This window comes from Benincasa hispida, chromosome 3 (genome assembly GCF_009727055.1).
Source record: "Benincasa hispida cultivar B227 chromosome 3, ASM972705v1, whole genome shotgun sequence".
In the NCBI taxonomy this organism is placed as follows: domain Eukaryota; kingdom Viridiplantae; phylum Streptophyta; class Magnoliopsida; order Cucurbitales; family Cucurbitaceae; genus Benincasa; species Benincasa hispida.
This window is the reverse complement of record NC_052351.1, coordinates 41,670,568-41,688,249: the sequence shown is the minus strand read 5'-3', so window position 1 is coordinate 41,688,249 and position 17,682 is coordinate 41,670,568. Positions and strand designations below refer to the sequence as shown.

The 17,682-nt window shown below is 35.2% G+C and overlaps 1 protein-coding gene across 5 annotated transcripts; it reads right to left on the bottom strand.

Moving 5' to 3' along the window:
* Positions 1-341: 341 nt before the first annotated feature.
* On the bottom strand, positions 342-14,159 carry LOC120074516 (E3 ubiquitin-protein ligase RKP). 5 transcript variants are annotated; one of them, XM_039027671.1, is made up of 12 exons: positions 13,955-14,159; positions 11,820-13,485; positions 10,013-10,145; positions 9,330-9,931; positions 7,203-7,363; positions 5,800-5,938; positions 5,282-5,365; positions 3,932-4,213; positions 3,702-3,833; positions 3,232-3,431; positions 2,116-2,349; positions 342-1,816 (listed from the first exon to the last, which is right to left on the bottom strand). In XM_039027671.1, exons 2-12 carry the CDS (start codon positions 13,314-13,316, stop codon positions 1,507-1,509), a joined length of 3,774 nt encoding a protein of 1,257 aa, XP_038883599.1. In that variant the 5' UTR covers positions 13,317-13,485; positions 13,955-14,159; the 3' UTR covers positions 342-1,506. The 5 variants fall into 5 exon arrangements, with proteins under 5 accessions (XP_038883599.1, XP_038883596.1, XP_038883597.1 ...); XM_039027668.1 differs by adding an exon at positions 13,676-13,815 and having other exon boundaries at positions 9,330-10,145; positions 13,955-14,158; XM_039027669.1 differs by having other exon boundaries at positions 9,330-10,145; positions 11,820-13,498; positions 13,955-14,158.
* Between the last annotated feature and the right edge of the window lie 3,523 nt (positions 14,160-17,682).

Genomic DNA, 17,682 nt, shown 5'->3' with positions numbered 1-17,682 from the left:
CGAAGAGATCTATAAATACATCGATACATAACTTCCGAAGAAATTAACGTCTTGATATCCAGGAGTACAAAACCAAGACCTCGAAAACCGTCCTCATTTTTTGGTAAACCGTATGCTAATAAACAATATAGAGCCCATCCTTGAATTCTTATTCCTAAACTTAAAACTATACATTACACATATTACACAGTTGATTATAATTCATAGTCCATTAAGTGCTGGGTAAAAAGTATATTTACCAAGAGGGAGCTGCAATTATTTTACATTATGAATGAAAATCAATATTGTCTCTGAAGTTATCATCAAATGGCCACTGGTTACTCCGAAATGCAGACTGAAGCTAAATAATCAGAGAGCATATATATCTCAAAATTAACTTGAACAATCATTAAAACATGAGTTCCATATTTATAAGGGGGAGACAACCGGATTCCAAATGAAGGAATTATTTTGCACTCACTATAATGGTGCAAGGAAGATAGCTTTTTTATTATCGAAACATATTTACACTGAGATCTGAAAGAAAACTCACTTGTACTCGTATGTATCCGAGAGGCACACTTGCCCAGTTTCTCACAAGACTTCCTTTCTTCCACAGATCTATGTCCAGAATTGGATCTCTCTTTGACATTATGACTTCACAAATTCCATCTCTACCTTGGAGTTGATAACATTTACTTTACCAGAAGGAAGAACACGAGCACCGCCATCCTCATCAGAACCACAAACCAATCCGTGCAAGCAGTGGAAGAGGACCTGGCTGATGGAGCAATCTGTTGCCACAGCCACACCTTCCTTTTTGTAGATATAGTTTGTTAAAAGTGCCATTTCTAGCTCCATACCTTTATCTTTTTAGCTCTCGAACCAGAAGACGGGCACGATGTGATGGTGGCTGCTGGCCGCCTTCTTTTTCCTCCTCTCATTTAAAATCCTTTATTGATTACTAGAGGAATGTGGTAGGCCATACTCAAAACCCTTTGAGAAACACCAAGAGGGAAGCTCCATTTGAGCAATGGGCTTCTACGGATATTCATGCTATAGTTATAAAAAAATATATATATAATGATTCACTAAGTCAGAGAAAGTGATAGAGAGAAAAAGGGGAGTCAACAAGTATTTTCCTTGGTATTTACATCTCATATATACAGAATATTGCCCCTCAAACTTACTACAAAATTCCCTAACCATGTTCTAGGCTAACCAGAATATGCTTTAACCTATAACCATATTTGTACACCTATACAGCTATATTGCTACTGAACCATGTTTAAATTTGATTATCCTCCATAACCACCCCCACCCCCCACCACCAAAAAAAAAAAAAGACCAAAAAGTAATAATAATTTAATTAAATAATTGCCTCCTCTGATAGGACCTCAGTTGTATCAGCACAATGATTGCGCCTATTAAGACGAGTTCATTGGTTGCTAGGTCTGCACCACCAAAATTGGTGCTGTCTTATTTTCTTTTTTCAATAGTGTGGAACATAAATACTTGCTAAAATGTCTAATTAGTACCAGCCCTGATAACATCCTCCACTGCTGCATTGCAAAAGAAACATCTCTGACAATTCAAAAGATGCCTGGAAATACAACCATAGCACGACCGGTGAGAGCAGGGTTTAAAACATGCATCAGCTTCACTTGCATAACAGATGCAGCATATGCTATCACTAGCATCTGTTTGGTCACTAAATGCGGAGTTATCAAGAGCTAAAGACTCCATCCGATAAAGAAGGAGACTTAAAAAGTTCTCCAGCCGTTCAAGTTGTGTAACATAACCATCCCCTCTAAAGGAACCAGCCTGCAAAAAATCACTGATGAGAGTTGAGAAGTTTATTTAGTAAAAAAAAAGTTCTCTCATTCAAGAAGACTGCACAAAACACAAAAACACACCAGTAAAGAAGGATTAAACATAGAAAATACTTGGGTGCATCCAGCCCACCCAGTTGTTCAACTACAGATGTCATATGACACTCTTTTTTCTTTTTCCTTTCTTTTTTATTTATATTTTTTGAGTTTTTCTACTATGATTAGAGTAGACTGCAAAAAGATGAATGCAGCCCAAGATGAATCCAAGCATTGCTCTTAAACATGTAGATACATATATACATACATATATAGAAAGAGAGAGGGGGCGCTAACCCAGTTGTAATCCAACAGAAGCCGAAATCCACAGTTTACAGTATTTAGACATTCCATGCTAGCAAAAATACCAACAACGTCATTGTATTCTTTGTACTTCAGCTCTGCACTAGCATCCCACAGATTCAAGATGATGCCCACAAGAGGAGCCAATATCATGCCTCTGTTTACTTTCTCTAAAGATTGCCCATTACGTCTCAGTGACCTGCAAATAATATTGGAAGTTTATATGCATGCCCCTAAAGACTTCAATTCTAGTTAGGGGTGATACTGGTTCGGTTTTCTTCGATTTTAAGCTAATTCGAGAACCAAACCGAACCTATTAGTTTAACTAAAATAGGAACCAAACCGATATCCAATAAAGAGTAAAACCGTTGGTTCGGTCGTATGCGGTTTAGTTTTTGGTTTTTTTTTTTTTCTTTTTTAAAAAAAGTTATGCTTTCGTCCATTTTTCTATTCCTTGACCAAAGTTACTTCCCCAGATCATTCAAATTTTCCATAGCAATCATTCCAAGTTACCATATTAGTCAAAGGTCTCGGCAAAATTCTCACACAATTGGCAACAAATCATAATTCAAACAATCTAAATGATTTGTTTGCCTTTTTCTTTCATACCTCTCTTGACATAATAGGCATGAAGATTTCATTTCAATTCCAAAATTTATATATGCCATTATCTTTGAATTCTTATTTTTTTTTTCCTTTCATGTAGTCTTTCTCTCTCAAGTCAAATACCTTATATATATATATATCAGAAATGAAGAGTCTAAACTTAAAGAAAAGAAATATGAGGAATTTCGGGTTTATTTAGGTATATTTATCTCTCAGTTCAATTTGGTTTTTGATTGGATTTGTCAAACAAAAACCAAAACCAATCCAAAAATTCCTGGTTTCTCCAAATTCAAACCAACCTATCCAATGTTTTGCTAAAAATCCGAACCAATCCATTGGATTGGTTTGGTTTGGTTTTCTCGGTTTTCGGTTATTTGCATCACCCCTAATTCTTGTTAGGCAATCATTGAAATATTCCTCAATTTTCAACAATGTACAGAAAAACTAAATTTGCTCCAACTAATCCAAAACTTACAAGTCGAAGAATTCAGCATCTGCTGCTGAAGTCACATGGTTCAGCACAAAAAGTACTAACTCAGTCAACCTTCTGAGGTTCGTATCAGATCCCAACAGGAATGCTTGAGGGATTTCCCGTGTAAAGAATTCCAAAACTCTTGCCAGATTGCATGAAAGATCAAATATGACACTGCATTTTCTTTGTTGAGAATCTATTACCTGCAATAGAGTTAATATGACAATTACAAGGATGATAATACACAATACGATGCCCTAAATAATTAATAAACAAAAGGTCAATCTACTTCAAAGGCATAGTCATCTATGTGATTAAATAATGAAAAGAGGTAACAATAAGTCCTCTTGCACATGAATCAGCTTTCCATTCCAAGCAACGTATATATGGGATGTGAATTTTTTTAACACATACGTTTCTTGGCAGAAAAAGGAAATAGGGTTATTGCAATGTTGAAAGACAAGATTTTATACCTGGTATTTTTCTTGCATTTCTCGAATTGAAACTGAGAATTCAGTCATAGTCCAGCTAAGAGTATTGAACAAACGATTAAGAAAAGATGAGAACAGGCCTTCATCCATGACACATGCCTCTCGTAGTAGTGTCTTCAGAGCAGGAGGGCAGGATGTAGGAACAAACTGAGGGTGAGAGAAAAAACTAAAAATAGGACTTATAGGAAAAAGGAAAAGAAAGATCATTTTACCTGAAATATGATAGATGATGATGACGATTCTCCATGTTTTGAAGAACCAAAGCCAGAACCTTTGCATAGTCGCAGAAGAATGTTCGTCACGGGAATCCAGGATCTGTTATCAAATGCTGTTAGCAATGACTTCGGCAACTTCTGTGTAGCTGCCTCGTTACTCTCAAAAGTGACCAAATATTCTTTGTACTGAACAAGAACTGATATGGACTGAAGAAGCAGATCTTTTAAATCGGCACTTGATATCCTTGGATCATTGAAGTGAGTGACTACAAATGTCACCTGATTAAGAGGAAACCGTAAAGTAATTTATTATGGACTGTTGTTCAGTTATATCAGGAAAAAAAACATAATTAACTACAAAAGTCTCCTGATCAATAGGAAACTGTATATATTGATTTGGAAAAGAAATTAATCAAACATTTAGTAGTGACAGATTATAAGTTGGAATTTGGAAGCCAATAAAATCATCAGTGACAATATCAGATTTGTCAGAAGCATCCGAGTGACAAGACCTTGCACATCATAGAATCTAAATAGACTACATGCAAAATGTTTTCCTTCCATTCTTGTTGCATCTTAGTCGACTTAATTTAAGCAATAATGGACAGAGAAAATGGTAGAAAATTAATGACCAGCAGACATGGACACTTGGAAGTAACTTTCCGGAAAGCTGGGGAAGGGACGGTAAAAAATGGAACATGTCAAACGAATAATGATGATGATCACAAGAGACATAATATCCATTTTGTTGCCAAAAAAGATGAATACTTTTCATGTAATCTTCAATGTTATTTTGAAATCCTTTCAACTTCAAGTTTGAACTTTAATAAACAAAACTGAAAGGAGACTGTATAAAACAACAATAATAAAGTTAAATAAATAGATAAATAATAAAAAAAAATATCGCTACCAACTTAAAACCCAGGAAACATTAGGTCCCGAAGGAAGCCAGGACAGCAGCAAAGCACAAAGTTCTGCTTACCAGTGCTTCACAGAATACAATGGGAACAAATTAATAAGCTTAGTCTAGCCAGATATGCCTAACTTACAACATTTATTCCGAAGAAAAATAGAATTACGATAGTGTTAAAAATATCAATCCTAACATTTCTTTTTATACCTGCCTGTTATTCAGTACAAAATTTAATAAATTGAATTACAGGGGCATCGGACATCTTATCAAATTAGAGAAAGAACTAGTTAACATTTAATGGAAAGGAAAACCAATAACTCAATTCGTCTAGGAAAGATTATACGGTACAGAGGTAACATTTTGTTTTTTAAGCTGTATGCACTTGAAGGTTGGGATGTAAGAATCAATATGAAAATGGGAAAATGAATACATACGAATGAAGCAAGCCCTTGCTTGAGAAATATAGTAGAAGGCACAAATGGAGGATCTCCCTTACGTAACACGTGAAAGCAGTCAACCTGTAAAGAGGCAGAACAACAAACAAAAAAAGTGGTAAGAGCTAGTCTAAGAACACTTCATAAGTACTTTATTTCTCCTAGCAGCTCTAGAAAAACTCATCTATCACGTGGTTTTCAGAAACATATTGAAGTCTTCTAAAATCATTTAAATCTATAGTGAAATATCACTAAGATTAAAATGTTTTGGCTATTTAAAGTAACTTGAAGAATAAAACCACCCTCAGACACATTAGGAAGCATCTTGGAATCAAGAAAAACACATAAAACCCCAAGGTAAACCAACTTGCTAAAATGCGTATATTATAGAAAACTTACAACATAAATCTTAACAGAAGAAAAAATTTTAAAATAGCATACTGGGACATTAGATATACTGAAGGTAGGAACAGGTATATTCCAGGTTATTTCAAAACATAATGGACTAAGTGATTTACCAGTGCTTCCACATAAAACTCAGGGACATATATAAACATCGAATCCATTTTGCTAAGAACAAGAAGCAACTGAACAGTCCACATGCACATTGCATACATTCCTCTTTGCTTCCACGGGGAAAACAAAGAAATGCGATTCCTATATTGAAGAACAGACAGCAGTAAGGTGTTTAGAACATGAGTAAGAGAAACCAACAAATGTTACAGAAGACAAACTGGGGGAAGATGAAGCTCAATAATCACAGGCCGACATAAAATATAACTATGAAGCAAGCTACCTTCTCTCCCTTTTCATTATACAGACATATGTTTGTATGAAACACTGATAGAAAACGAGTTATACTCTAGGAAAATTTTGAGACAAACCTTCCAGGGTTGAGGCAAAGAAAAATTACAACCTCTAAACATCGATCTAGAGTATGAGGTAAACATAATACAGTCTTCATTCTTCACATTTTCAGATCAACAGAAAGATATACGATCGTGTTCCAATCACATCCCAATTCTCTACTTTGTCTTCAATAGTCTAACAAAAAGTGAAAACAGCAAATTCCCAAAAAAAATGGAAGGAAAAAAATCCCCCCGGCTTGCATCTCTTAAAATAGTATCTCCACAAAATAAATGTAATTCTCTTGGAAAGGCCCAACAAAAATTGAAATGATAAAGAACCTTGTACCTTAAAATAAGATCAAAATCACGAGAAAGAAAAATGACCAACTGATTCATGGGTTATTTGAGCCTGGGAAGGAACATGCATAATATGTAGGTGAAAGTTTGACTGTGAACATAACTTAACTGCCGTACAACTTCTGGCATTATCTTAAAGGAACCAGATTCCAAATTGGTTTTACCTCTTTTGAAGATTGTTCTATTATTATAGAGATGGATTGTGTTTAGTATAATCCTTGAGATTAAGTTTCAAACTGGAAATCATATTTATCTATTTAGGATTTAGTTTCAATTTTTTCAAAGTAAAAGAATGTCAATATAAGGATAACATTTCATTTAAGAAGGGGAGAATAAGAATATCTCTTTTACTGGCAACCTTAATCAACTTATATAAACAATACCACAAGTTGCAGAAGTACCCAATCAGAATCAATAGATAAGGAGTGAAGCTCCTCTAAGTTAGCATTGCTGGTACCTAGACACTTGCTCTTGCTTAAAAGAGAGATGGGACAGGGTTCAAAAGGAAGGAAGAAATTACAAAACAGATAGTATAAAGTTTCCAATATTTCCAAGTTCGAGTTTTATGCTTTGTTTCCTCTTTGTACTTCGAGCACTAGTCTAATTTCGTTAATTCGATGAAAATCTCATTTCTGTTAAAAAAGAATAATAATGAAAAATAAAATAAAATTCCAATATCCCCAGTATCACTTTGAGATCCATCAAGATGATCTTACCATGCACAATTTCTTACACAATCGATCACTTCATCTCTGTAAGTGCTACGAGCTTCTTTTAGGCGCTTTATTTGCTCCCTACAAGCTCGTTCTCTTATCTGTTTATCAGTTTCTTCAAGTAGAGCTATTAATTGAGATTGATGTGACATGTAATGTGATGCCTGTAAACAAAAAACAATGTCATCGGTTAATTTTGGAACATTTTTAAAAATAGAACTTAAAGGCCAGTTTGTTTACACATGAAAATTAAACGGCTCTTATGATATGCATATGTGAGCATGCGCACATGCGTCCAAGGAAATTTATCAGTTAAAAGACACACAAAGTAGGTCATCAATATTGGGAATTAGAAATGGTATAATTGAAAACGCAATAGGACAGTGACCATAGCAACCAATGACATTCATTCAAAAACCTCTCTTCCAAACCTATGCGTTTGGTTTCTTGATCCTATGAGTTCTATGCCAACTGCCCAAACACGGGCTTGGCTTCAAAAGGGGACCCATGGACAAAACGTCCCCAAAAATTAGACAAATAAACTAATATTCCATTTTAGGCTTCTGGCCGTTTGGGAGGAGTTGTTTTGTTCCTCTGTAGGTTCTTTTGGTTTGTTAGTCGATTTTTGAGACTGCTGTTTTGGTTCATTTTTACTTGGCTCCTCTTTTTTTTTTTCTTTCCCTTTCTAATTTCTCCTTTTGGAGGTTGTTTGTTCGAACATTTTGTATATATGTTCTTTTCATCTATCAGTGAAAAGTTGTTTCTACGTTTAGGAAAAAATATTTCTAACAATAATAGTAACATAACCTTACAAAGATCGCTACTGCTTCAAATTTATGCAAAGCTACTAACTATAAGTTATACAGGGAGAGAGGCCTCCAAATTAGTAGATAGACATATAGATAGAAAGTGGGATCAAGGAGAATGAATTCAGTAGGCTCTATACTACAAACGCCACCCTTCCCCCAAGGCGATATCCAGAAAACCAGGGTCATTTATGAAGTCCTTATAACACAACTTCCTACCAGTAAGACAACTATAAAACTTTAAGCAACCACTCTGATCTAGATGCATAATATTCAGATCAATATTGTTTGAATTTATAACTTCTTAACTCTCCTTAGGTTTTTCTTCATAGTCCCTTGCAACACTCAAAACTTGAGAGAATAAATCCTACAATTGAAATGCAAACATTTCCAATTTGAATGGATTTTGACACACAGTGAGTACTTCCTTTTGTACTTCTATGGATGGGGGTTTGGATGAAATAAAAAGATCGACATCCTTTCACATTAGGTTGGAATGTAAGCAACTAAGGTGGTCAAAACGACTACCGAATACTCTCCAACATCCTCCTACACAAGTATTTCAAGAAGTTCAGATGTTTCTACAAAACTCTAGGAAATTTCCTCATTGGTCTATCTTCTCCCGAGTTTGTTGCTTATGCAGGAAAGCTGAAGAGATTCTTGATCACCCATTTCTCCACTGCTCTTTTGCTAGAAAGGCTAGGGATTTTGTGCAGAATGCATTTAGGTTGATGCTTTGCCTCCCTGATCAGGTAGAAAGCTTCCTTTAGGAACCTTTTGGAGGGACTCTTTCAAATAGAAGGGTAGAGTCTTCTGGAACTGTGCAGCAAGGGCATTTTTGTGAATGGTTTGGAGACAGAAACAGAAGAATTCTCAAGATATGGAACTCGAAATAGAGTACTTTTGTAAGGATGGACTAACTAGGTGCAGGAGGAATTGGATCAGGATGTATGGTTAACATAAATTATAATATTATGAAATTATAAAGTAAACAGGTGCATCTTAGTTCCAAGAGGCATTATATTGTAAGGGGGAATGGAGTGTATTTTGGGGAATCATTATGGTCTTTCTGAGATAACGTGGGAAGGGAATAGTAAAGACTAAGGGAAAAGGGAGCAATCTTGAAATCGTAAACAAGGAGGAGAATTACATCCTTTTGTCAAGTATTTAAAGACAAGAGAGAGGCAAACAGCTTAGCTAACCCAAAAGTTAGAGAGGAAAATATACATCACTTATCTAATCACAAAGTTATAAGAGGGGGAAAAAAGGAGGAGAGATCAACCAAAACAATTTCATAAAGGAAAATTATCCATCAGTCTAATACCTGCTTAAAATCTGGTGCAAGTCCCATGTGATAAAAGAGAAGTAAGAAGTCTAAAAGTTCTTCTTCTCTTAATGTAGCTGAAGATGTATTAGTCTCTCTTGGTACAATCCTCACGTGCTGCAGTGGGCAATATCCAAACTGTGCATCTGATTGTTCGCTTGAACTCGGTTTATCAGTTATTTCATCATTCAAATTTCCAGCACTACATTCACTAGCTACATGAGCAGATCTATCGTGCATAGGAATTCCACGAGAATTTCTGATAGCATATTTAATAGGATCCTTTGAACTCCTCATGCATTCAGCATCATAACTTGAACAGCAACATGGCTTTTGCCTGGTGGAATGAGTTACTCTAGTCTCATGGTCATCCATGCAACCTTCCTCCCAATGAATTACTTCAACTTCTTGATCACGAGGATGTAATTTTGATATATGATTGTATGAACCTCCAAGCCTAGCTGTGACAGTTCGATGGGACTCATCTTTAAAGAACAAATATACAGGGAAACTGCGCTGCCCACCTCTATGAAAAAAACCAGTATCAGGACCATCACTTTCACTACTTCTCAACCAGTCACAAACACTGCCCATTCCAAATCCTTCGGACAAAAAATGAAGTATTACAGCATATAGAGAAACAACAATAGAATTGCTTAAAACTCTAGAAGGGGATGCATTACGATCAGCTCCTCTGTTCTTCAGTAATAGGTTCTGCAAAAATGCTCTAAATACTGAACCTGGCAACTGGGGGGATGTTGTGGGTGGTATGAACTGAATGACTAAGCGGCAAAGATCTCTGTGCTTCTCCTCAATCTGCAAACGAAAAAGAATTTGCAAATAGACTAAATAAATCTCCAAAACTAGCATATGACTCAGTTATATCTTATTACTCAAGAGTCAAGATAGGCCATCAAAAGAAGGATTCTGCAGTGAGTAATGAGGGAGGCAGGTTATATTGACCACACGAAGTGATAAACCAAACACATCCATTTCGATGATAACTAACAGTGACAGATGATAGAAATTAATTTGAAAGAAAATGAATAACGTGTTTAGACTAATATGCTGCAAGTCTGATGAATGAGATAGGTTCACCCTGGCATAATCCCCAACTTAAGTTGATCTCCATCAACATCAGCAACACCCATAAAAGTATAATAAAGCAACGAAGCAACAAATATAACAGTATAATAGAGCAACAAAATAAGAAACCATGAATTCAACTCAATATATTCCTTAAAATCAATTCTATATATTTCTTAAAATCCTTGCCTCCAACTTCTTCTCTGTCATCCACATGGGAAATTCCATTCAAAATTGAAATTTAAGTTAAATGGATATCCTCCCAAGATGTTTCCTTCCTCAGAAAGATCTATGTTCGAGTTATTTTGAGATAGCAATTAGCCATTGCCACCCACATCAGCACCTTAAGTTTGGCCAACATGTGCCATTTGACTACCACAGGACATGAGCCTGGAGATCCCGTGTGGCCTACTTGATTTTTGTTCTGTCCCACACATCAGAGCATGCGGGCACGTGCCCAGTTAAAGAGAAAATGATTATGTGATTCCAATCATGTAAAAAGTCACATTCAACTTGGACCAAACTACTAAGCATGGACTACAACAATTTACCTCTATATACAAAGGATCAGAGAATGAATTAAAATGCTAACTTGGCAATTTTTAGGCTTTAGTAGGGAAAGGAAAAGAAACAAGACAAGGTTGAAGAGTTTGATTTTATTTTAATAAAAGGACCCTCATTTATTTTTAGCATAGCAAGAGAAAATTTCCACATATCAGCTATTAGACTTAACTTACAAAGCAGAGAGAAGAATAAAGAAAGAAAAAAAAAACAATTAATTTTAGGCCCTGTAGAGCCTGCAAAATTATGTACCTCTTTGCGTCACAAAAATTAATAGGCAATAAGGTTGAGAAAAAGAAAAGGAGCAGTACTGCAAACTAACAATATTTTCATAACAGTTCTATGTGGCATGGACACATGATTATGAAGAAGAGAAAGGGGTGGGATGATACACTTTCCAAGAAAACACTCTAATAGTGAACAGCACAAATAGCTTCCTAATTTACTCAAAAACAAGCAGATCCAACAACGTATACTGCAATGCTTGAAGCAAATGGGAGCCAGGAAAGGTGGATGAATTACTGAGATGGCAATCTTTAACACAAAAGAGAGAGCCAAAGGGAAAGGGAACAGATAACCACACCCTTCTATCAATGAGTTTGGCTATAATTCAATTACCAAGTAGTTCGGATCTCAGAAAGGATATCCATCATTTCTTAGTAGTAATTCAAAGTTTTGGTACTCGAGTATGAGCACAAGAAGCATATTCTAGTTGACTTCTCTTCCACTTGAAAAGCAATATCGATTACATAGGAGACATCAACACAATGGAGGCCAATGAATACTAACATACATATTCTTGCTACAAAAGAAGGGATTTTAAAAGAGGAATTGAAGAAGTACCTCATTGAGTGCTTCAGATAGAGCCGTAGTAGTTAAATCCATGCTACTTTCATACGACACATCCTCACGTGAACCAGGCCACCAAACCGAGGGCATCATATACTCAAGATCCTGCTTATTTGGATTCTTCCGTGATAAAAAACCTTCAAAGAGTGATTCAAAATCAACTGACTTCCACCAAAGCACCATTAATTCTTCTCGTCTGAAGATGTGGCAAGCCAATGCAAGATAGGAATAGGATCCAGAGTATGGACACTCAGTTAAAACTAGTGGTGATGTTTTACAGCAACATGAAAGGGCATTTATTAAATGCTCAAATAATGGTATAGAGCCTTGACATCTTAGGAGGACATCAATAATTCTATCTAAGCTTGAGAAATTGTGTGGCGGCTGTGGTCCAAATACTTCCATCATGAATGACAAAAAAGGTCCCCATCCAATATACTCAATACTATTTGCATCAGCTTCAAGTGCAGAGAAGAATTCATCACAAATCCCAACAGAAACAGGATGAAATAGTTCTTCAACTGAAACAAACCTTTTCAGTCTCCTCAATTTCTCAACGGAGTTAATCTCAAGGCATTCTATACGTTTCTCTTCCAAAATCCTCAATAAGCATTTCAACATATGGGAAGCAAAACTGTTTATTGATGGGGGTGCTTGAAGGGGAAAGTAGCCATCAATAGGGTATTTAAAGGGGTGAGCACCAAAATTTATTTCACATCTCTCACCTTGAGATAGAGATATTGCTGGATAATATCCAATACCAGGACCCATTTTGCGAATACCAGAAAATGCCACCCCAAGTGAGATGCCATTCCTATAGAACAAGATTTCATTTCTATCTAAATCAATACAACATCCAATGACATCACCAACGACCCAAGACTGACCATACCTCTCGGCTTCCTTATTCCATTTGCGAACTCTTCTCCCATCAAAAGCATAGGAATCATCTGCATCACCAACACCCTCATGGTCAGTGAAAGGGCAAGCAAGAGTTGCCCATCCAAGCTGTTGTATCCCTGAAGTTTCTAAAATAACTTCGTACATCCATTTTCCACTCCAGACACAAGCATTAGCCCTAGCACTGCTGAACATTGAAAAACTTTCCACATGTAATGGCGGCTTAACTATCCTAATATCACCACAGATACTGACTTTCTCAATACTGACTACATTAGATCCCAGACCATTATCAACAATACATATACCATCTCCCGCACCATGGGGTGCAATTGGATGAGCAAGTTCCGAGAACCTATTCTTTATGATGGAGCGAATAAATGCCGTATCAACTGGACAAGTCACAGGATCAATGGACTTGTTGGGGAGACAAAATACATATTCAAGTGTCCGCTCCACGGATTGATGATTGAATTCATCACAATAAGAAAAACAACGACCTTTCGATGAACTCCCTTTGTTATCATTATCATTTAAAATAACAGCCAGTCCAGAAGAAAGCCCACCAATCCTTGGACTGTCTTCTGCCATATGCTCGAAGATAAGCTATTTATTCCAACTCCAGTCAGACACGAGAAATGATGATGAACAAATCACAAATCCAGGTACGGTTCCGTTCCTGAGCAGCCTAGTAGGCCTCCAAATATATTAGCCCATTCCAACCAACTCAAAATTCTGAAAGACAAGCATCCCCGTGATCCTGAAGTATTCAACTAAATTAATTTTTAAAAATTACAACTTCAACACCAATCATCAAGGGTAGAACACACTATAAAGACAAATAACAAATTAAACTAACGATCACTGAAAATTACCACTTACGAAGCTACAGTTTACACACAAATATCCCAAAACGGGAACGCAAAATGCAATTCAGCATAAAATCTCACCATTAATCCACAATTAGAACGACATCAAAATAACTAGAACTAAGAACGCAACAACCGCAAACTCGAAAAGACTACTCTAGAAGCTTTTAAAGTGCCCGTTTCTCCGTGACTTGAAGCATGATGTGGCAGAATTTATCGCTCTGCTGGTTGCCACCACGATGAAATTGCCCAAAAAGAACACACCGATAGGACACAAATTTCAAGAAAAACGAAACACGAGCAAGTTATATTACATCTCTAACAAACAAAATCAAAACACGCAAGGAGATGAAAACTTACAGGTTATGAGATCTCAGTTATTTAGTAGTATGGTGCAACAGTGGAGGCGGCAGCGTAGACATGGCAAAAGGGGGAAAGTAGTTGAAGTGGAAATTTGATTGGACCGAGAGAGACCCAGAGAAAGGGAGAGAGAGATTTTGCAAAAATCTTGTGCCAAAATGTCAGGAAGGAGAAGGAACCACACAAACGAAGCAGCTGCCTCGAACCAGAGAACGCCGACCCGGAAACCCTAATTTGGAAATGATGACACGTGTCAAATTTTGCCCATGATGACGTGGCGGGTACATCAAAATCACGCGCGAATTTACTCACGGTCACGGGCGCCGTTAGGCTGTGCCTCCGTTAACGTCGCTTAAATCGAACCTTCGTTTGCCGTTCATTCGTCGCTGCCTAAATCCGAAGAGGAACAATTGTATACGTGGCTCGACTACATTGGTGGAATGGAAACAATGAGCTTCCTTATTTTTGTTATTTTATTAGGAAAAGCAAGGCAATGTGTTTGGTACCATGAGTTTGGGAATTCTATTAATCTGAGTAAACTTTTTCTAATTTAAGCTAATTACTAACGGAAGACTTCTTGCATTGCATTAAATCAAAAGTTTATTTTACCGATTAGACGTATTTAAATAATAATATATTTAATTAACATTATTAGATGTATTTAAATAATAATACGTTTAATTAAAATATGTGTTGTATATGTGAATTAATAATTTGTGATTATTTTATTAGATTAGACCATGTTATGTGATGTAATTAAAACCCTAAATTCCTAGTTAATTAGGGTTTAGTGAGAACCCTAATTAAACTAGTATATAAAGATACCATCTAGAAATTAGATGTCAATAAGCAATCGGTTTTTCTTGAATCCCGTCTAGAGAGATCCCACTAAGGACATTCGACGTATTGGTTGAGGAAACCAATAGTCACTTGAGAGTGATTATTAATCTCTCAATGGAATCTATATACTTGATAAATTTGGCATGATTGATTATGGGTTAACTTATACTTATCCAAAATTAATTAATTTTAATTCAATATCAACTTCTATTGGAATAAATCAAAACCGTTGGTAATTCCTATTTAATTAGGAATTGGTTGATAATTACCTATTTAATTGGTTTAAATTATTGACTTTGAATCTCGTTTTTAATTAATACTTTTGTGATTTTAAAATTCTAGTTTTTTTTATTAAATTGATGATTATGTGAATGTGAATCTCAATTTTAATTGATAATTGTGTGTATCTAAATTTTAGTTAGATTGATCTAAGTTCTAATTAGATTGATCATTATCATAGATTAAATTTAATTTTATTAATCACATCGTGATTTTTAGTTTAATTGATCATTATGATTTATGTGGATTTAAGTTAAAATTTGATTAATTATATTGTGGATTCAATTTTAATTGATCATATTGTGGATTCAAGTTTAATTGATCATGTTGTGGTGTCAACTTGAATATGATTGATAATTTTTTTGGGATATTCACATGTTTATGTTACTTTAATTGTATTATATGCATCGTTGGGTGAACTTTGGTAAATACTACTTGATGTTCTTCTTCTATTGTTTTTTGTACAGTAAAATTAATTTATTATTGTGTCTTATATTTTGGATTGAATTGATCAAAATAATATGTTACTAAAGTAACCTTTGTTATCTAGATTAGTTTATTATGAAATATAAGGTGTGCATATTCATGAATTTATGCGGATAATTATTAGCCCAAAGGAAGATAATTAGCCAGATTGTGAGTATGCATGTAGTAATGAATATGTGACAATTATAAGAATCACTCACGTGAAAAATAGTCGATCCAAATAAAGGTTATTTTTTGACAGAGTTTATTGTCAATACTTTGATTATTGCATTGAGAGTATCATTTATAGTTGGTGGCTTTGTCCGAAGGCTAAACATCAATTCGTGATAGGTATCTTGTAAAAGGGGCCCACCATATATCTGAAATTATTTTTCGTATTTTAATTGTGAGTACATGTTTTGTTGTTTATTGTTTTAGTTGGTTTTACTCAAATATCTGGAAATTGGAATTCAATCCATAAGTTGAATGGATCGAACTTCAAGATTTGGAAGGAAGACCTGGAGATACTTCTCGGATGTATGGATCTAAACCTTGCATTAAGAACCGATAAACCTACTTCTATTGAAGAACAACCAAATATGGCTAATATAGTGAAGTGGGAACAATCAAATCACATTTGTCTGTTGATTATTAGGCACTCCATTCTAAAGTCTTTTCGGGGCTCTATCACAAAAAGTGAAAATGTCAATAAGTTCCTTACTCAAATTGAGAAATATTTTGCAAAAAATGAAAAAAAAGGGGAAGCAAGTAGTCTTTTGACTTCTTTAACTTCCACGAAGTATAAGGGCAATGAGAACATAAGGGAATACATTATGGAAATGTTCAATCTCATAAGTAAATTAAAGGCACTTGATATCAAGATCAATGAAAATTTACTCGTGCATTTGGTTTTTATCTCTCTTCATGCATAATTCACCCAGTTTAAGATAAGCTATAATATTTATAAGTGGAGTATTAATGAACTTATCTCACAATGTGTGCAAGAAGAAGATAAGATTAAGAGAAAAAGGACAAAAAGTATCCACTTGGCAACTGACTCTTGTGATAAGAAAAAAAGGAAATCTATGGGTATTGCAAAAGGACATCTCAGTAGAATAAGAGCAAGAAACACATATTGAAAATCTTTGTTTTTTCTATAAAAGGAAAGGTCACTTCAAGAAAGATTGTCCCAAGTACACTAAATGACGTGTAAAAAAAGGGTAAACTTCTTACTTTAGTTTATTCTTATGTTAATTTGGCTTCTGTACCAATAGATACTTGGTGGGTAGATTTTAGTGCTATTACCCACATGAATATATCAATGCAGGGTTGTCTGTGGAGCCGACAACCAAGTGATATTGAAAGATTCATCTATGTGGGCGATGGCAAAGCAGTTCCAGTTGAAGTTATTAGGAATTTTATATTACGTTTAGAAATTGGTTGTTATTTGGATTTTAATGAGACTTTTGTTATATCCTCATTTAGACGAAATTTAGTTTCTATTTCCAGTCTAGACAAATTTGATTTTTCTGGTTCTCTTGGAAATAATAAAGTTAGTCTTTTTTAAGATTCCAAACTTATTGGTATAGCTCTTTAATTGATCATCTATATAAGTTTGATTCTTTTGATTCATTTAACAAAAATTTGTTATCTTATTCATGTGGTACAAAACGTAAATTAAATGAGAATTCCACTATGTTATAGCACAAGCGTATAGATCACATCTCTAAACAGAAAATTCGGAGACTTGTGTCGGATGGAATCCTTGATTCCCTTGATTTAAGTAACTTTGACATTTATGTTGAATATATTAAGGAAAAACAAACAAACATAGGTGCCAACAGATACTTAGACGTTTTAGAACTAATACATACAAACATTTGTGGTCCATTCCCTACAGCTTATTAGAATGGATAACAATATTTTATTACGTTCATTGATGACTATTCAAGATATGGGTAACTATATATAATTCATGAGAAGTATCAATCTTTGGATGTTTTCAAGTCAAGCTAAAGTTGAACTTCAACTTGGAAAGGAAATAAAGGTTGTCAAATCTGATCGTGGTGATGAATAGTATGGTAGATATGATAGATCAGTTGAGCAACGTCTAAGGCTCTTTGCCAAATACCTAGAGAAATGTG